This window comes from Poeciliopsis prolifica, unplaced genomic scaffold (assembly GCF_027474105.1).
Source record: "Poeciliopsis prolifica strain line A6 unplaced genomic scaffold, Auburn_PproV2 SCAFFOLD004, whole genome shotgun sequence".
Lineage (NCBI taxonomy): Eukaryota > Metazoa > Chordata > Actinopteri > Cyprinodontiformes > Poeciliidae > Poeciliopsis > Poeciliopsis prolifica.
In genome coordinates this window covers 18,327,516-18,344,506 of record NW_026562379.1, presented here as the reverse complement: position 1 = coordinate 18,344,506, position 16,991 = coordinate 18,327,516, and the positions used below count along the sequence as shown (strand labels likewise).

Genomic DNA, 16,991 nt, shown 5'->3' with positions numbered 1-16,991 from the left:
ATTTGTAGTTAATCTTGTTTTATAGATGTTATTCAGGTGATTCTTTTATGGCTGTATTCCGTGCTGCTGTTCTCATTTTGCCAACCAGTCGAGTCTTAAATCACAAACAAGAGAAGAGGCTGGATCAGAAAAATCAACTTTATTCATATTTCATCTTCACTGATGAAAACATAATCAAATACATAAGTTTTTTTCTTTCTCACAGTTTCAATAAAAATAAATGAGTGCAATAATCTCAGAGCAGGAAACCGCAGCGTCCATCAGATTCTCACAGTGCACGAAGAACAAGTCATGAATAATCTGAACCAGCTTCCTGTCACACAATGTTTAAATGCTTCCATCAACCAATCAGATTGCTGCATCTCCAACCTTCCTCTCGTTAGCTGATCTTTGGACCAATCAGAACTCAATCTGCTTCTCTTCAGCATTTCAGCTCAATTTTAATCGTTTCCTAAAGAAACTGCATGAAACATCAATATAGGCTGATATAATATTCATTTCCTGTAAATAACTACAAATAAATTGTGTTTGATGAAACTTTTACAAACTCAGGAAGTGCACTTCGTTTAATGATGACAAACATTTTGTGCAAAAGAAGTTTGTGAGCAGATAAATATTTTATATTTAATCCATGTGCATATTTCACCCTGAATCCGGCGCTTGGCTTCAAGTCGTTTCGCGTTGATCACAGAAAGAAGTTTTGTTTCTCCTGGTTCATCAAGACCAGCAGGCATCTGCAGATCAACAGCCACCTGACCTCCAGGTCAAAGGTCAAGTGAAGGTCCTGATAAACTGTTTGAGTGTGATTCACACTGTGGTGTGGAAATGGCTGTTATCCAACAGGACAAATCGTTGTTGGCTACATTTATGAAGCCAAACTGGATTGAATCTGTGTTCACACTGTGGTAAGGTTTGGATCAAACTGAACCCAGTTTACCTGGGTTAGTTAACTCAAGTTCTAGTTCAAACTCAGACTAGTTACTTTAGTTTGCTGCAGAGTTCTGCTGCCGTCAAACTGGATTCACACTGGAGTTAAACTGGAGTCAAACTGGTGACAGTCTGGAGTTATACCAGAGCCATGTAGACTAGACTGAAATTAGTCTGAAAACCAACAAGAGTTAAACTTGAGACTAAAACTACAATCTGAGTTTTAAATTGCAGTGAAACTGGAATCAAACTGGAATCAAACTGGGAACAAACTGGAGTCAGGCTGGATTGAAAATTCACCACTTGCAAATGAACACAAACCAACAACCAGCCTGCCAAAATATTTTCAGTTTTAAAATATTTTATAAAAACATGTTCACATTCCGACTACACTCCACGCACAGACGTCACCATCTTTTCTTCCAGAAATATAAAAACACATCGCAGAGATGCGCCGCGTCTTCTTTTCAAACATAGAGGAGTTCATATTTTCTGCTACACGACTTAAAAAGAAACAACCATCTGAATATTTTACAGATAAAAAAATAAGAACTAGAAAGAAGACGGGAATCTCTGCTACACCTGAACAGCCACGCCCCCTGCGCGCCGCTCTGCGCTCTGATTGGACAGCAGGACACCTGGTTGAACCTTTGCCTTGATGAGATAAAACCTGGCGGAAAGGCTGTCCGTTTGGACCGGAACCAGGTCAGAACCGGGTCTGACCCTCAAAATGCATCTTGTAAAGTGAGTGTCCTCATTGGGGAGGACGAACAGAAGCAGCGGCGTTGATCTGATCGATGCTTGTTTACTGACGCACATTAATTGGAACATTAACGAGGTTCAGATGAAGATGAAGTCAACTCAAACTGCGTCACGTGACAGGAAGTGGAGACATCAAAGCAGGTGAGTCCGCAAAGTGAATCAAATGACTGTTCAAAACAAAAAGAATGACTGGAAAGTTCAACTCATCAACCAATCAGCTGGCAGCAAATTCAACCGGCCAGCAGCTCCGGAGGAAGATGATGATGATGATGAGATATCATCTTCATCATCGTCCTGTCATTATCATGACCATCATCATCATCATGATAATAATTATCTTCATTCCCATCACCTTCCTCATGACCACCTCTTGTCACCACTGTGGTTATCATCATCATCATCAGCAGCAGCATCATCATTACCAATAACAGTGATGAAGATCATTATTAATAATTATGATCTTCATCACCATCATGATCATCATCATCATGACCATCACCACGATGGTTACCATCATCATCAACATGACATCATCATCATCAACATGACATCATCATCACTCTCATCATCCTCATCGTTTCTCTCTGTCTCAGTGGAGAGTGTTGTCCCCTCTGGGTGGATCTCAGATGGCGGTGTCCCAGAACACGGTGGTGGCGTGACCGGTGGCGGTGGGCGGGGCCGAGTATGGCGGCGGCTGCTTCCTCCTCCAGCTGGGCAGGTTGGGCATGCTGTCCTGCTTGCACAGGTTCTTCTCCGGCCGCTGACGGGCTTTGATCTCTCGGCACAAAACTCTCTTCTTCTCGATCATCTCCATCATGGTGGCGTCGCCGCAGAGCCACGGCATCTGGTGATGAAGAACAGCTCGTCAGCATCGTTCACACGCTGTGGTCCTGCCTGACACTGAGCCTCACTGAGGGGATTCTGGGTCACATTCAGCTCTAACGTCAGCCTGTGGATGGATCCATTGGCCTATTTATTAAAGTTCCGTGGTGGATACAATATGCTAATATGCTAATAGCAGAGCTAACGTTTTGGAAGCACTTTAGCGCTTTTGCTAAAGTGTTGTTCACAGATGCAGCAAATGATGTTCATTCTGTACCCATAATGCTTTGCTGTAGTTCTACAGTAAAGATAACTACTATAAAACTGACATTATGACTGAAAGAATCACTTCCATAAAAATATGACCCTGTAGAGACGTGTTGTGTTGTAGCACATGCTGTAGCATTAGCTTCTGCTAAATACTGTGTTGATTAGCAGAGCTAATGTTTATGATTATGCTTTGGTGCAGCTAGCATTTTAGTTAGCAATGACCTCCACAGTTAAAGGAATATGAAAAATGCTTCTGATTGGTTTAATTACACCAACAATGGAAACCGTCTATTTTACTGTAAAGGAATGTTGCTAAATGGTTTCATGCTAACCACATTTTCTGAGCCATTCGGTGATGTACTGAGCTTGCAGATGTGTTTACTGTTCTGCAGCATAGCCAAAGCGTTGAGGTCAAACCCGACAGCGGTTCGTTATTCAGGGTTTTCTGACAGAGCATTGTTGAGATCAAACATCATGAAAGTGTTTTTGGTAGAACTGAGATGGACTTTGTGTTCATGTGGGTCAGCTGTGGTTCTGGCTTTGGAACTCTAATGTAATTTCCCTCAGCCTCTGTCATATGGTTGAATTATGACCTCTGACCTTCACTGGTTTGCAGAACTTTAGTCGTTATCTAGATTTTTCTGTGAGCTCCTGGATGAACCGATGATGCCTGTTGGAGTCATTTTGGTTCCCTGCTGTTCCCAGTTCTCTCCGTTAATGGAAAGCATTTCACTGTGTCTAACATATCGATTCGACAGTAAATTGACGTGGGCCAAGAAACTCAGCCCAAAGAATCAGGTTATTCACTGGGTTATTATTAAACAAACTCCAATATCTCTGTAAAGTTGCTAAGTTAGTTTTATCCTATTTAACGTGAACCAAGATATTTAAACAAGAAACTAGACCTAAATTACTTTGTTTTTGCAGTGTACGAATAAAAGCAGCTTTATTATGAATTTGTCTGAATGAAAACAAATTTAAACAAATGTTAATAATTACAATCAATATGCAGATTTTTAAGCGTTTTAATTAAAAAGATAATGAGAGTCAAATCCGACATTATGGACTGGACCCTTAATAATTCAGTTCAGTTAAATCAGTTGGAAACCAGAAACCAGTGAACACACACTACAGCGATCCCCAAAAATGATTTAAATAAAAAACAACACTGCAGACTGAGACAGAACAAACACCACACCAGACATTTTGGTTTTTATTTGAAAAAGTTTGGCACAGAAACACAACCACAGGGGAAGGTGATGGATGTCAGGTGAGGATCGACTCAGTTTCAGCCCAGTTCTTCCAGTTAGCACTGGGAGCCTCTGTGTTGCTTCAGTAATGATCTCCAATTAAAGGAAATAATGGTGAAAAACAGGATTGATTATGTTATGCTTCATTAACTCTGTGTAAATGAATGAAAATCATCGTTACTCCTGCGTTACATGAAGGATGACTGTAAAAACTGGACTAAAACTGGGCCGTCAGAACGCATAACAACAGGGCAGACCTGTAGATCCGGTTGGGACAGGGCAGGGTCAGAGGTCATACCATAAGAATCAGCATGCAACAGAAAGGTGCAGGGTCAGCAGGGGTCACAGCGTGGGAAGTTGCATCAGAAAGGGGCAGGGTCATTATGTAAAGAATGATGCGTCATGACAGAATCTGTCCAGGAAGAACGAATTGCAACGACGTCCCGGCGTTAGCACAGGCGCTACAGGAAATACTTCCAGATGGTTAAAAAAACAAAATATAAATCACTTTGGTCATTTGAAAACAATGCTAAAACTAATAATTTTAAGAAGTAGATTCACATGAGCAGAAGGTTCGGATCGGGCTTCTGGGACAGATTGTGTGGTAATAACGTCTGGTCAGTATGTATTAAATATGGAACATGGTTGGTAAGTATTAAAATGGAGCGCACTCCAAACATTGGGGATGACCTGTAGGTGTCATGTGTCAGAGTTCATCAATATGTATAAAAAATGGGGGCAAGTCTGAACTTCAAACCGGACTGAAACCCTGCCAGGGTGTGCATCAGAATACTTAACAACAGGGTGGAAAAGTAGGTCCAGTTGGGTCAGGGCAGGGTCAAAGGTCACGCCACAAGAATCAGCATGCAACATAAAGGTGCAGGGTCAGCATGAGTCACAGCGTGAGCAATTTGCATCAGGAATGGGCGTGGTCAGCATGAATTTAAAATGGGGCGTGGAAAGTTGGGGCGGAGTCGATAGGGGCGGGGTCAGTATCGATAGGGGCGGGGTCAGTATCAATAAGGGCGGGGTCAGTATCGATAAGGGCGGAGTCAGTATCGATAGGGGCGGGGTCAGTAACTATAGGAATGTGACTTTTGAGTTTATGATCTTATGACTGTGGAGTTTTTAAAGTTTTATTGTGTTGAAGTGTCTCAGAATGACTCACTGTTAGTGGAGCGTCAGTGCGGTATTAGTGCTGCTGTTAGAAACTTCAGCATGTTAGTAATCAAGTGTTACTGAGCCAGTTATGTTCAGCTGCTGCAGGCTGTTAGTGTTTAAAATTCAGAGTGAGACTAAGTTCAGGAGACGATGTGAAGCTCCTGCTCTCTGTTTGTTCACCAAAGCTCAGTCCTGTGTGAACATTTCAAACATATGGTCAGGACAGGTGACACAGACAAGAGCAATCAGGTGAGAGGGGGCGGGGCGGGCGGGGCGGCTTACCTGGCTGAGGACCGGGTGGTGGGCGTCATAGAGGTGGCGCTGCGGCGTTCCGCCTGGAGAGGGAACCCCTGACGTTGATGCGGACCGGCCCAGTTTACCCACAGTCTTTGATTCTGCAGAACCAGACATCAGTCACCTGACAGGTATCAGCTGCTCACCTGAGCTTCAGAAAATGATTCATCCTAGAGCTAAGAAGCCATAGAGTACAGATCAGATGAATCCAATGTTACACTGTAAAAACACAAAATCATACCAAGAAAGTTTGGTCCAGTTTCTAGGGCAAATTTCTTATTAAACTTGAATTACGACAAAACTAGTTTACAAGTAACTTTTCATCAAGATGTAGGAGTTTTAAAAAGTGAATAATTTCTCAATATTGATTAAAACCATCATTGTTCTTCACACCAACCTGGGTCCTCTGCGTCTGCCTCTCTGCGTCCGCATGTCATGACAGTAAGTTAGTTTTGTTGTATCTAAAGCGAATTTCCTCAATAAACTAGAAACAATACTTGGTCAGATTTTTGCAGTGCATTAGTTATGCAAACCTTAGAAACAGCTAAAATACTCAAAATAAGAAAAAAACAACACATTTTTTTAGGGAAGCGTGACGTTACTGTAGCAATAAGACACAGAACTTAAAGTGCGATTAGCCCAGAGGTTACATCAACAAGCAATCCAATACAATCTGATGATGCAGCAGCGCAATAAAATTAGCAGGAGATGAGACAGAGCGGTTTAATCAGCGCTGAGTGAGCTTTCAATGGCTGCTGCTCTCCAACTGTCTGGGGAATCGTTCAGCACTTAGAGAGCGAAACGGAGAGGGAGTCGCACCGCGACCCAACGTCGACTTCTCACCGGAGGAAAGAAGTTCAGTCGCCTCTTCTCACAAAACAAGAAGAAATTCAACACATTGAATTTTTAGAGGATTACAGGATCTCACCTCCTCCTCCTGCTCCTCCTCCTGCTCCTCCTCCTCCTGCTCCTCCTCCTCCTCCTCCTGCTCCTCCTCCTCCCGTCAGCATCATGGTGGGGCTCACAGACGATCTCCCCATCCTGCTGGAAACAGGACTGGATTGTCCGTCTCTGTCTTTGCTGTCGTGTCTTGGCAGAGACTTGGAGTCTCCTGCAGAAATCAAACAATGCAAATGTAAAATAATTCTCAAACCAGTTGAAATGATTTAAATAAAACCTTTGAAGGTTTCGGATAAAAGAGACGATCATCAACGTTGAGTTATATCAAATATGACCTAAAATAAATACTCCGCCTTCAGGAAGTCATCCCATCATGGCTCCTCCATTATCCCTTTAGCAACAGTTTTACTGAGCAGCAGCTTCTATGATGAGCTCTGCAGTTCTACCAGGAGTTTGCTAATTACTTCTGGCTAGTCTGAAGGAGCTGAGTGGGGGAGGAGCTGTGTCTCAGAGGCGGGGCTTGGTCCATCCAGGCGTTTTGTATGACTGAATAGTTGCCATGGACATTAAAGGATTTCTCAAAGATGAAAGAATCAAAGCAACCAGGTTGATGAAGGACAAACAGAATGACAAAGTAGATTTTACATAATACTGCCCCTTCGATGTTGTTTTATATATTAATTTTTTCGCATTATCTGTCAGTTTGACTAGAGATGAAATTAGCCACCAGGCTATAATTTCATGGAAGGCCAATAAATAGATTCATAAACACAAAAACAAAGAGTCAGATCAGTATGTTTTAGGTTTACAGTTTCCTCCATTAATTATTGTTTTTTTTTATTTCAGGTGATGAAAACGATTTCTCAATTTTAATATTGTTATTTCGTTAGTCTTAGTTAATTATGATAACCTGATTCTGTTCTTGCTCGTCACATTTCTGTGATATTCTTACCTTCACCCTCTCTGCCCTTCCTCCCTGCCGAGCTCCTCTTCATCACCTGCCTGCCTGACGCAAACAGGTTGTTGAGTTCGTCCAGCGGGCTGGTGGGAGTCTGGCAGCGCGCCGAGACGTTGTGCATGGAGCCGTGGGCGGAGGACGAGTTACTGAGTTTAGCTCCGCCCTCTCCTGCCCTCTGTGAGGATGAGGAGGAGGAGGAAGAGGAGCGGGGTATGCTTCCTCCTGCTATCAGAGTGTCATAAGGGGGCGGCCTCTTCAAACTCAGAGGAGTCAGAGCGCGCCCCATGCTGACCGGAGATGGACATGCTGATTGGCTGCGGGGGTAGCCGTGACCACTGTGGGCGGAGCTTGATGACTTGTAAAAACTGGAGGCCAGGGGAGGGGCTGATGAGCGACCAGAGGATGTGACTGTGTGAGTGTGGGACGCGTCCCGATCCCGATCCCGATCCCGGTCCCGGTCCCGATCCCGGTCCCGATCTTTACGGTGGTGACCAGAGCCCTGTGGCTGCTCTGCTCCACCCGATTTACTCAAGCTAACATTTTCTAGCACAGGCAGACGAGTGACATCAAGCGGGGTGAGAGGGGACTCGTCGGAGTTGGGGGAGCATTGGACCGGGGCGGGCGGGAAGACGAGCAGCGGAGGGCGGTGAGTCAGGAGGTTTGGGAAGGGTGGAGGAATGTCACAGAACGAACCGCGGGAAGACCACGCCTCACTGTCGATGATGGTGGACTGCACATCCTGCAGAAAGTCCTCCAGCATCGGATACTTCATCTCCTCGTACACAGACTCGCTTTGCTCGTCGTCCACGGCTTCCTGACCTTTCAGCTCACGCAGGATGTTTCCGACCATCTCGATGTAAACCGGCTCTTCGTCGTCTGTGTCTCTGGACGCCGGGCTGTGACTCTGAGACGAGGATTTGTCGCCATGGAGGGAAGACTTCTTGCTGCAGTGGTTACGGACGTAGGACTCATCAAAAGAGGAGCTAAGCTGAGTGTTTGGGTCTCTCTTGGGTTTGGGTGGAGGCATCTTCCTGGATTCTTCACTGTGGTGATGGTATCGAGCTGCAGGCAAACAGAAACAGAAAACCCAAAGAAATCCTTACTTCTCATTCATGCGTAATGCTCAGTGACTTACAGAGTCGTATTTGTCTCCCGATCTCATCTGATTCAAGTAAATCTATAATCTAATTGGGCTGGACGATAACACAATAATGATAGCTATTGTGACAGGTACTTGATTAATAGCAATAAAAAACAAGTCAGATGAAATGTTGATAATTTCATTGAACTCCAATCAAGAACCATGTAGCATTCTGGGAGATGTAGGCAAAGGAAAGGCTTTAGCAGCTCAACGTCTCACAGCTAAGCTAGCCTAGCTCGGGTGATGGCATCAACAATCTCACTCACTTTCCTAGCAACAACATGGTGAGTAGCTGGTTCAGTTTTGTGTTGACCCAGCGAACTCGCTCTCGGGAGGTTGATGTGAACTCGTAGCAAACGTCCACTGGGCGTGTAGTTGAGTTACTGACCCCTTTCTATTATACATTCAGATAGTTTGGGAAACATGGTAATATCCAATCAAGTTGGTTGTCAAGTTGGACACAAATTTGACAAAATTTTGACAAGTTTTGTTGAATTAGTCACATGTAGACAATCAATATCAATTGCCTGCAATGCGTACCAATGTGTACCAAATATTCATTTGTCTACTATGCACACAAATGTACTGACTATAAAATCTCAACCGTCTGCAGTCAGTACACAATCCACAGAATACACGCAGTACACCTGAGTACGCAGGAGCAGTTTCATGTTTCGCCACTGCGGCCAATAGCTGCTTAAAAATGAAAAGATTGGAGAGGAGTTACAGGAGAAAATGAATATAACAACTCAAGAGGAAATTAGAAAGGAAGGTCACATCACCATTTGGCTGTATTATGGATATTTAAAAGAAAACGGACTGATAAGAAATGCTTGCATTTTAATACTTCCCTCACCCAAATCACCCAACTCCAATGTCCAAGTTTGCCATTAAGTTTTATAGTAGTTACCCAGTTCATAGAAACCAAGTTTTGGCAACAGCATCATCAACGACAACCTGTGAAAGCTGAACACAACTGATCTGAAGCCTTTGGGAGATTGGCTACCTAGGAACAGGACATGGATGACTCAAATCTCACCTTCTGAAAGTTCGGCACCATCTTTAGCTTCTTGATACTCTCTCTTCATGAAACCAGAGACTCCGTCCACCGCCTCAGAGCTGCTGCTCAGTTTGGTGGTCGGGTCTCGCTTGGGTTTGGGTGGAGGTTGCTTGCGACTGTGGTTGGAGTCTTCCTCTCCACCGCCGACTGAGTGAAGAGACTGGGATCGCACAGTGAAGCCTTGGGTCGGCGTGGGCAGTCGGTCCTGTGGCGCCGGCATCGTCATGAAGCCCATCCTGAAATGTTTTCCAGAGTATGCTCCATCTGAGGCCGTGGCAACGTCTTCTCCAATCCTGGAAAAGACCAGGAGAATGTTTGATTCGTGCGATCACCTGAAAAGATTCAGTCAAGCATCAGGAGAAAAGATACGAGGAGATTTGTTTGATTCAAGAGGTCAGGGATCCATGTCTCAACGTGGTGGGAGATGAGGATTAAAATGGCCTGTAAAGTAAGGGTCTTTGATCGCTAGTGTCCTGCAGCTTTTAGGTGCAGGACACTAGCACCTAAAAACTATGACTTATTTATTTGATTAAGGTGTGTTAAAGCAGAGACACGTGTAAAAGCTGTAGGATCCCAGGTCCACTAGCGCTGGCGTTGGAGACTATAGCCATAAACCTAGGGTTCATTCACACCAAGCCTGTTAGGACCGCTTTAATCAAACTTCTGAATTTGTCTAGAAAGTTCATTTGGAATGAATATGTAATCAAACTTTGATCAAAAAAGCTAACTCTGGTCTGCCTACAAACCTCGGTCTGGGTTGAGTTGAAGTGAACTCTCGTTCGGTTTGAATACATATGTGAACGCCAAGCGGACTGGAGACCGCTCCAAAAGCAGAAATCTGATTCCAGCGCAGGGCATCCTGGGTAAATGCAATCAAAACAAACATGCTAGCCGAGCACCAGTGGGAGAAATGGCTGCTGGTCTTTTGATGAAGACAAAAGAGAAATCCTCCAACCGCTAAAATCTGATGCCTCTCTGTTGTTGTTTGCATTTCTTGAAGAAGGAAGTTGTGCTCAGTGTCTTCAGAGAAGGTTTTCATGCTGTTTCGTTCAGTGGTTATTGGTGCAGCGCCCCCACAGGCGAGGAGGGGAACAGGTTGGTCAAAGGGTTGAGCAACCTGTTGGTCAAAGGGTTGAGCAACCTGTTGGTCAAAGGGTTGAGCAACCTGTTGCTGACGCAGAGCAGAAAGAAAGAATCACAGCAGCTGAAAACAAATGTTTTCATTTTGGCCTCCAGTCGAACCATCGTCAAGTTTGCTCAGGTTCTGTAGTTGATTGAGATTGATCACTAAACTAGTAAGATAAACTCTTCGCCATCATGTTATTCATCAGAGCTAAACTTTCACCTCTTCATGATTCCAACATCGTTTGTAGTCTGACATGGTTTCATCCTGAGTCAGCCAGTCAAATCATTTAAGTGTCATAATCAAAAAATCTGGAGATTTAAGGAGAATCAAGATGTTCAGTTTAAGACTCGCTAAGAGAACCTGCCTCTTCTTGATGGTCAAAATCCTGGCATTTCAAAATAAAGTCTGATGAAGTGATACCTTTAAACATTAAACGTCTGAGTTACAGAACTGCCTGTTTACCTCTTGATGGTCTCTTCTTGCCGTCTCTTCTTCTGGTGTTTCTCCTGTAGGTAGGTCCAGTTGGTCTGGTTCCGAACGCGGTCGCTCTCTCTGGCGATGTCGGAAGCGTTTTGGATCACCAGACCGTCGTATGTTCGGAGGGCGCTGTCCTCCACGTACTGAAAGAACCTCCTGAAGGAAGACGCCTCTTCCTGAGAGGTCATGACTCCCCACGGATCTGAGGACGAGGACAGAAGGTCAACGACGGGTCGGACGTTTAGCTCCGTCTGGTTCTGTGGCTGGTTCTGACCAGTGACGTTCAACTAAACCCGGAAAACTCAAGTAGAATGCTAGAAAGTCTGAGCATTTCTGAAACACAGACTTTGAGATCCAATATGGCCGCTCCTCACATCCATGTTAGTAATCTGTGGTGAAAACATGTTTATCTTGTAACAGTGCATCTAAAATTGGTGCAAAATGAAGTGAATGTAACTTCAAGTTGAGAAAATTACAAGTTGTGTTTGTGTGTGGAAAGTAAAGCTCAGTGGCTCCTGGGCGCCGCCATGTTGGAATCCCAACTTCTCTGGCTATGCTAACTGGGATATTGCTAACTCGGCTGTGATGTCACGTCCAGCTCTGACTTCAGAGGCAACTGGAATTAGATTCACTGTCAGACCGCAGCCTGTGGTTTGGTGCATCAGTGGTTTTTAGGCCGCTGTGTCGATTTGACCACAACCAGCTCAAATATCACAAGTTTAGATTCTTTAACTCTCAGTTTGGTGATTATGAAAGCTTTCGTTTTGTGTGAAAATGAGCTTCAACTGTTTGTTCCCATTAAGGTAACATTAAATTTAGAGAAGAGTAAACAGCAAAACATAGACGAGCTACATACTCAGTGGAGCTGCCAGTCGCTCTGAAACCAAATAACTCAAGTCCATTTTTCTATGGAGAGAAATCAGAGATTATTTTAAAAAGTTGTTGATCCTCCTGTTCCCAGAGAGTTGATGCAAAAAGTTTACACAAAGTTTATGTTTTAGGGTTAGTTTGTAAAGTAAATAATAAAAGAACCAACATGGGGAAAGATGAGCACCAAAAACATAAAAACTGCAGCAGAAAAACAGGAGAAAGAGTTTGTTCCTAGAAAACAGCTTCACTTCCTGCTTCTTTAGCTTGATTCTGATTCAGACCCGTTCCTGCCAGAACCAGAGTCGGACTGTAAGCTGGTTTCTGATGCCCCAAATTCCTCCGAATGTTTGATTCTCTGATATTTAACGTTATATAAATAACTGACTGATGCACTGTTACACGTGCAGATCAATGAAACCATCTGAAGGGCCTTCAGTTCAGGCTGTTTGGTGTCTTTCTGATTCCCCTCCCCCACCCTCTTCTCTCAGCATCCTTCTAAAAATGGAAGAGTCAGCCAGCGGTAACCTAGCAACAGCAGCATCTCTCAGAGGAGCGTGATGTAATGCCTCCTTGTGCGCGACTGATGAAGGGGAGCTGATGGAAGGAGGAGGAGGAGGAGAGGGACAGATGTTCCTCCTAACCCAGCGGCGGGTCGATGTTTGGGAGACGGAGCATCTCCAGCCCGACGCCTCGTCTGCGGCTGATTCAATAACGTTCAGACATGAAGTCGATTCATTTACGTAACGTCTCTCCATCAACCACCTTCTGCAGCCCGGAGACCTGAACTCGACTCTGCTCTGGGTTCTGCTTCCCGACGGTTCTGCCGCCGTTTCCGGCTCTGTGCTAATGCTTTAAGGAGCTGAGAGGCACATAATCTGCTGAATCTGAAATTCAAAGCAGAGGATCCTGAGATGAACTGCTGCAGGAAACACAAGCAAGCAAAACTGCAGAAATATCTGCTAAATGTCAGTTTCTAAAGGTCCTGCATAGATTCCACCTGCGACCCGAATCTGTCTGGTTCTGGAGAAAGTTATCAAGAACTCAAATGAACAAAGAAACCAGCAGCTAATAGGTCCAGATCACGTTTCATAGCGTTTGGATCTGGTTTACTGATGTCAGTTTTAATTTTCTAAATGACTGTAACTCCTTCAAAGAGCCTCAGAAACCGAGTTCCTGTCTGGACAAACAGAACCCTAAACAGAACCGAACCCAAAAACAAAAACCAAAGAGCTTAGAACAAAAACCAAGAATAGAAAACAAGAGCAAGAGAAACCAGGCTGACGGACAAATGGATGGATGGATGGATGGATGGATGGATGGATGGATGGATGGATGGATGGATGGATGGATGGATGGATGGATGGATGGATGATGGATGGATGGATGGATGGATGGATGGATGGACGGACGGACGGACGGACGGACGGACGGACGGACGGATGGATGGACGGATGGACGGACGGACGGATGGACGGATGGATGGACGGATGGATGGATGGACGGATGGACGGATGGATGTCTCATCAGATCCCAGTCGGTCACTTCAGATGACCAGCTGCTCACCATGATTCTTGTTCTGGTTCTGTTGTCGGTTTCATCCTGTGAAAAGGAAGTCGTTCCGTCCGACATGCTTGGTTTCAGGTGAACGACTCGTCCTTTGGGAGTTTCCTGATTCGATCCGCCTTGTTGTCCATCAGGGTCAAATTGGACAGTCTGTCTACATAACTGGGTTGTTCTGGTGTGAATTTGAGTTGCTGTGATTTCATTGTGGAAATGAACTGAACCTGTTTTTATGTTGAAAGGACAGACTGTTTTGGATTGGATGGATGAATCATCACTCAATGAAATCTTGTTTTAGTCCAGTGGTTCTCTGGTTTCATTCTGGTACTAAACCAGTTTGTGTCTCAAGGTGCTCTGGTTTCAGCCTGTTGGTCAAGTTGTCATATTTCTGCCTGGTTCTTCTCTATTTTCAGTTCTTTGCTCTTTGAGTTTTAATCCTTTAGTTCTCTGGTTTTGGTTTGTTGGTCTATTGGTTTTCTACCAGTTGTTTCCCATGAGCCTCTAGTTTCAGTCCTGTTGTTCTCTGGTTTTAGTCCAATGGTTCTTTGGTGCTCTATTTTCACTTCTATGGTCTTCTGGTTTCAGTCTTTTTGACTCTGGTTTTGGTTTGGTGGTCCATTGGTTTTATTTCTGGCTTTAGTTCAGTAGTACCATGGTTTCTGTGCTGTTGTTTCCAGGTTTCAGTCCCATAAGCCTCTGGTTTTAGTCCTGCTGATCTCTGGTTTTGGTTTGGTGGTCCATTGGTTTCAGGCCCAACGGGTTCTGCTGTCAGTCCTGTGATCTTCTGGTTTCCGTTTTTTCACTTTCTGCTTTTGGTTTGCTTTAAAAATGTTGACCAGGAAGCCATATGACATCACATCTGATCAGGCAGCCATATTGGATCATATCTAATCAGGCGGCCATGTTGGATCATGCCTGGGTCATTTCCTGTCTGCGACATTTCGTGTTTGTTTTTATTTACCGAATTTATTCTTCATGTTCATTCCAAAATAATAACCTTTTTTATATTTCTATATTTTTAATTTTGTTCTGCTTTCTGCTGAAAGATGGCGGCCATGTTGGAGGGAAATGGTTCTGGGTGGGAAGGAGCCGGATGTGTTTTGAGCAGACTTTATTGACACCTGATTCTATTCACATCAAGGTGAAGTAAATGAGTGGAGCAGGCAGACATGTTGAAGACGTGAAGGCTTACCTGAGGACCAGCGAGGACTCACAGTCCCTCCATCCCTGCTTCAGTCCTCCCTCTGCTCAGATGGAGTGATGGAGCTTCCTGATGGCCGGAACTCAGAGGAAACGATGACTCTGATGTTTTTCTGCGGCAGCGATAATCCACCCTTCAACACCTCCTGCTGTCACAGCCTCCTCCTCCCCTCCTTTCCTTCTCTCCTCCTTCCCTCCGTCCTGTCATAAATCCTCACGGCTCTCAGCCGTTGGCCGCGCGCGCAACGGTCGGCTCAAGAAGCAGGAGGCTGAAACCACGGCAACCTGACAGCATCCTCAGCCTGCTGGCTCCTCCTCCTGCTGACGGCGGCTCGGTGTGTGTGTGTGTGTGTGTGTGTGTGTGTGTGTGTGTGTGTGTGTGTGTGTGTGTGTGTGTGTGTGTGTGTGTGTGTGATGAGGTCACATGGTGTTTCTCCACTACCGTGTGATGTCACAGCTCTCTGATTTTCTGACCAGTGATTCAGGAACTGGACTCGGTTCGGTTCCTGTTGGATCGATGAGTGAAGTAGAAGTGAACATTTATCATATCATTTATTATTAATAGTAATAAATTCCTTACCATAAGATTTTGATTTATTTTTCATATGATAAATTCCAAATAAAATGGTCTGTTGTCAAGATTATTTTACTATTTTTTAAAACTGTTCAATAAAAATGCATTGATATAGAATTAATTTGAAATAATTAAATACAGTTTCTGTCAGTACTTACCTAAAAGGAAGCAATAAATAACTCTTGTCATCGCTTTCATCATTTTTACAAAAGTACCGTAAAATTTTGTGATAAAACTTTTCGCCAGTCAACAGAACCAAAACCAGAACCACTAAACTGCACATAACCACTGCTTTTAATTTTCACATTTACTGAAACTCTCATAACACAAGAAATTTATCAGAATAAATGATAAACGATGTGATAAATGAAACTGAAACTTTAAAGATTCAGCATCAGACCATTTAGAAACATCCCGGTTCGTCTGCTGGTTCCGGTCTGGATTCCTGAGGGAACCAGCTGGACCAGTTGGACCAGTTGGACCAATCACATTCAATGATTGATTTTCTGAAATTTTTCTGCAGATCTTCATGAGTTTTTTTTATTCAGAACCAGTAGCTGAGAAAGTATATTTTATTGATGAATGTAACTTTTGTGCAGATCCAGTTCACCTTCAAAAACCTCAAAAACAAACATATTCATGTTCCTGAAATGATTCCAGAGTATTTGGTTCCATCTGGACAGAAAGAGAATCATAAACACGAAACAAACATGAATAAAATGTTGTAATAATGAGCCTGTATCTTTATTAACTTTATGTTTTAACTTCTACAGTCTGAGTTTTTCTAACTCTGTCACTGATTCTGACTTTAGGGTCAGAAAGCACTCAGGACATCAGCAAATATTAAACAGCATATTGTTCAAGTGCAATGCATTCTGGGTACAGAGTAAATGTAATGTGCTGCACTGCGTCACAGTGGAGAGCATGAGGAACACCAATTTAAAGTTCTCACAACAATTTATAGGTATGAATTTTTCCATATTTGTCTAATTAGCATCTCTGGTTGTTTGTTTATGTAAGTGTATTTTTCTGTAAATCTCATGTTTTGTTTGCCTATTTGCCATTTGTTCAATAAGCTTAATTTAAAAAGTAACTTTATTTTTGTAGAGCCTTTCACAGTTCAGAAACAGCAAAGTGTTTTCCAGAAATAAGACATAAAAACACAGAAGATAAAACAGAATATGTGACAAAAAACAAGATCAAACTGATTAAAAGCCAAACCGAACAAATGTGTCTTCAGCTGGTTTTTGAAACTATTATGAATATTAATGAACACATGAAGAGAGGAAATGAAACTGCAAGTCGATCAACATGAATGTCCAATTTTATTCAACTGAAATTTTAAAAACAGACAAATTAGAACTAAAATCTACCTGGAAAATTTAAGCTAAAGGCGCTAAACGTTTTCACAGCTAAAATGCTAAACAAAAACTTAGCTCTGCCGTTAGCGCATTAGCAGATTAGCAATAGTTTACACACTGTCGCCCAAAACAAACATTTACTGTCCTGAATCTGATGAGTTGATTTATCTATATAATAACTGATTGTTTTATTTGCTTTGGGTTTAATGTGATCATGAGTTTCTCATTCACGGCTCGGTGTTAACTGGACTTTAACTAGACTTTAACTGGACTTTAAC

The 16,991-nt window shown here is 43.4% G+C and overlaps 1 protein-coding gene across 2 annotated transcripts; it reads right to left on the bottom strand.

Annotated features, from left to right (window-relative positions):
* Positions 1 to 124: 124 nt before the first annotated feature.
* On the bottom strand, positions 125 to 15,062 carry nyap2a (neuronal tyrosine-phosphorylated phosphoinositide-3-kinase adaptor 2a). Of its 2 annotated transcripts, none has more exons than XM_055028431.1 (7): positions 14,771 to 15,062; positions 11,134 to 11,350; positions 9,525 to 9,838; positions 7,339 to 8,406; positions 6,415 to 6,597; positions 5,475 to 5,587; positions 125 to 2,533 (listed from the first exon to the last, which is right to left on the bottom strand). In XM_055028431.1, the coding sequence occupies exons 2-7, from the start codon at positions 11,334 to 11,336 to the stop codon at positions 2,312 to 2,314; spliced, it is 2,103 nt and encodes a 700-aa protein (XP_054884406.1). In that variant the 5' UTR covers positions 11,337 to 11,350; positions 14,771 to 15,062; the 3' UTR covers positions 125 to 2,311. The 2 variants fall into 2 exon arrangements, with proteins under 2 accessions (XP_054884406.1, XP_054884407.1); XM_055028432.1 differs by having other exon boundaries at positions 2,420 to 5,384.
* Positions 15,063 to 16,991: the final 1,929 nt, after the last annotated feature.

Coding starts and splice junctions, on each gene's coding strand:
- nyap2a (XM_055028431.1), bottom strand. CDS start 11,336: ATGACCTCTCAGGAAGAGGCGTCTTCCTTCAGGAGGTTCTTTCAGTAC. Junction 9,839..11,133: donor CAAGAAGAGACCATCAAGAG/GTAAACAGGCAG, acceptor GGTCTTTTCCAG/GATTGGAGAAGACGTTGCCA. Junction 5,588..6,414: donor AGGAGGAGCAGGAGGAGGAG/GTGAGATCCTGT, acceptor CTGGTTCTGCAG/AATCAAAGACTGTGGGTAAA.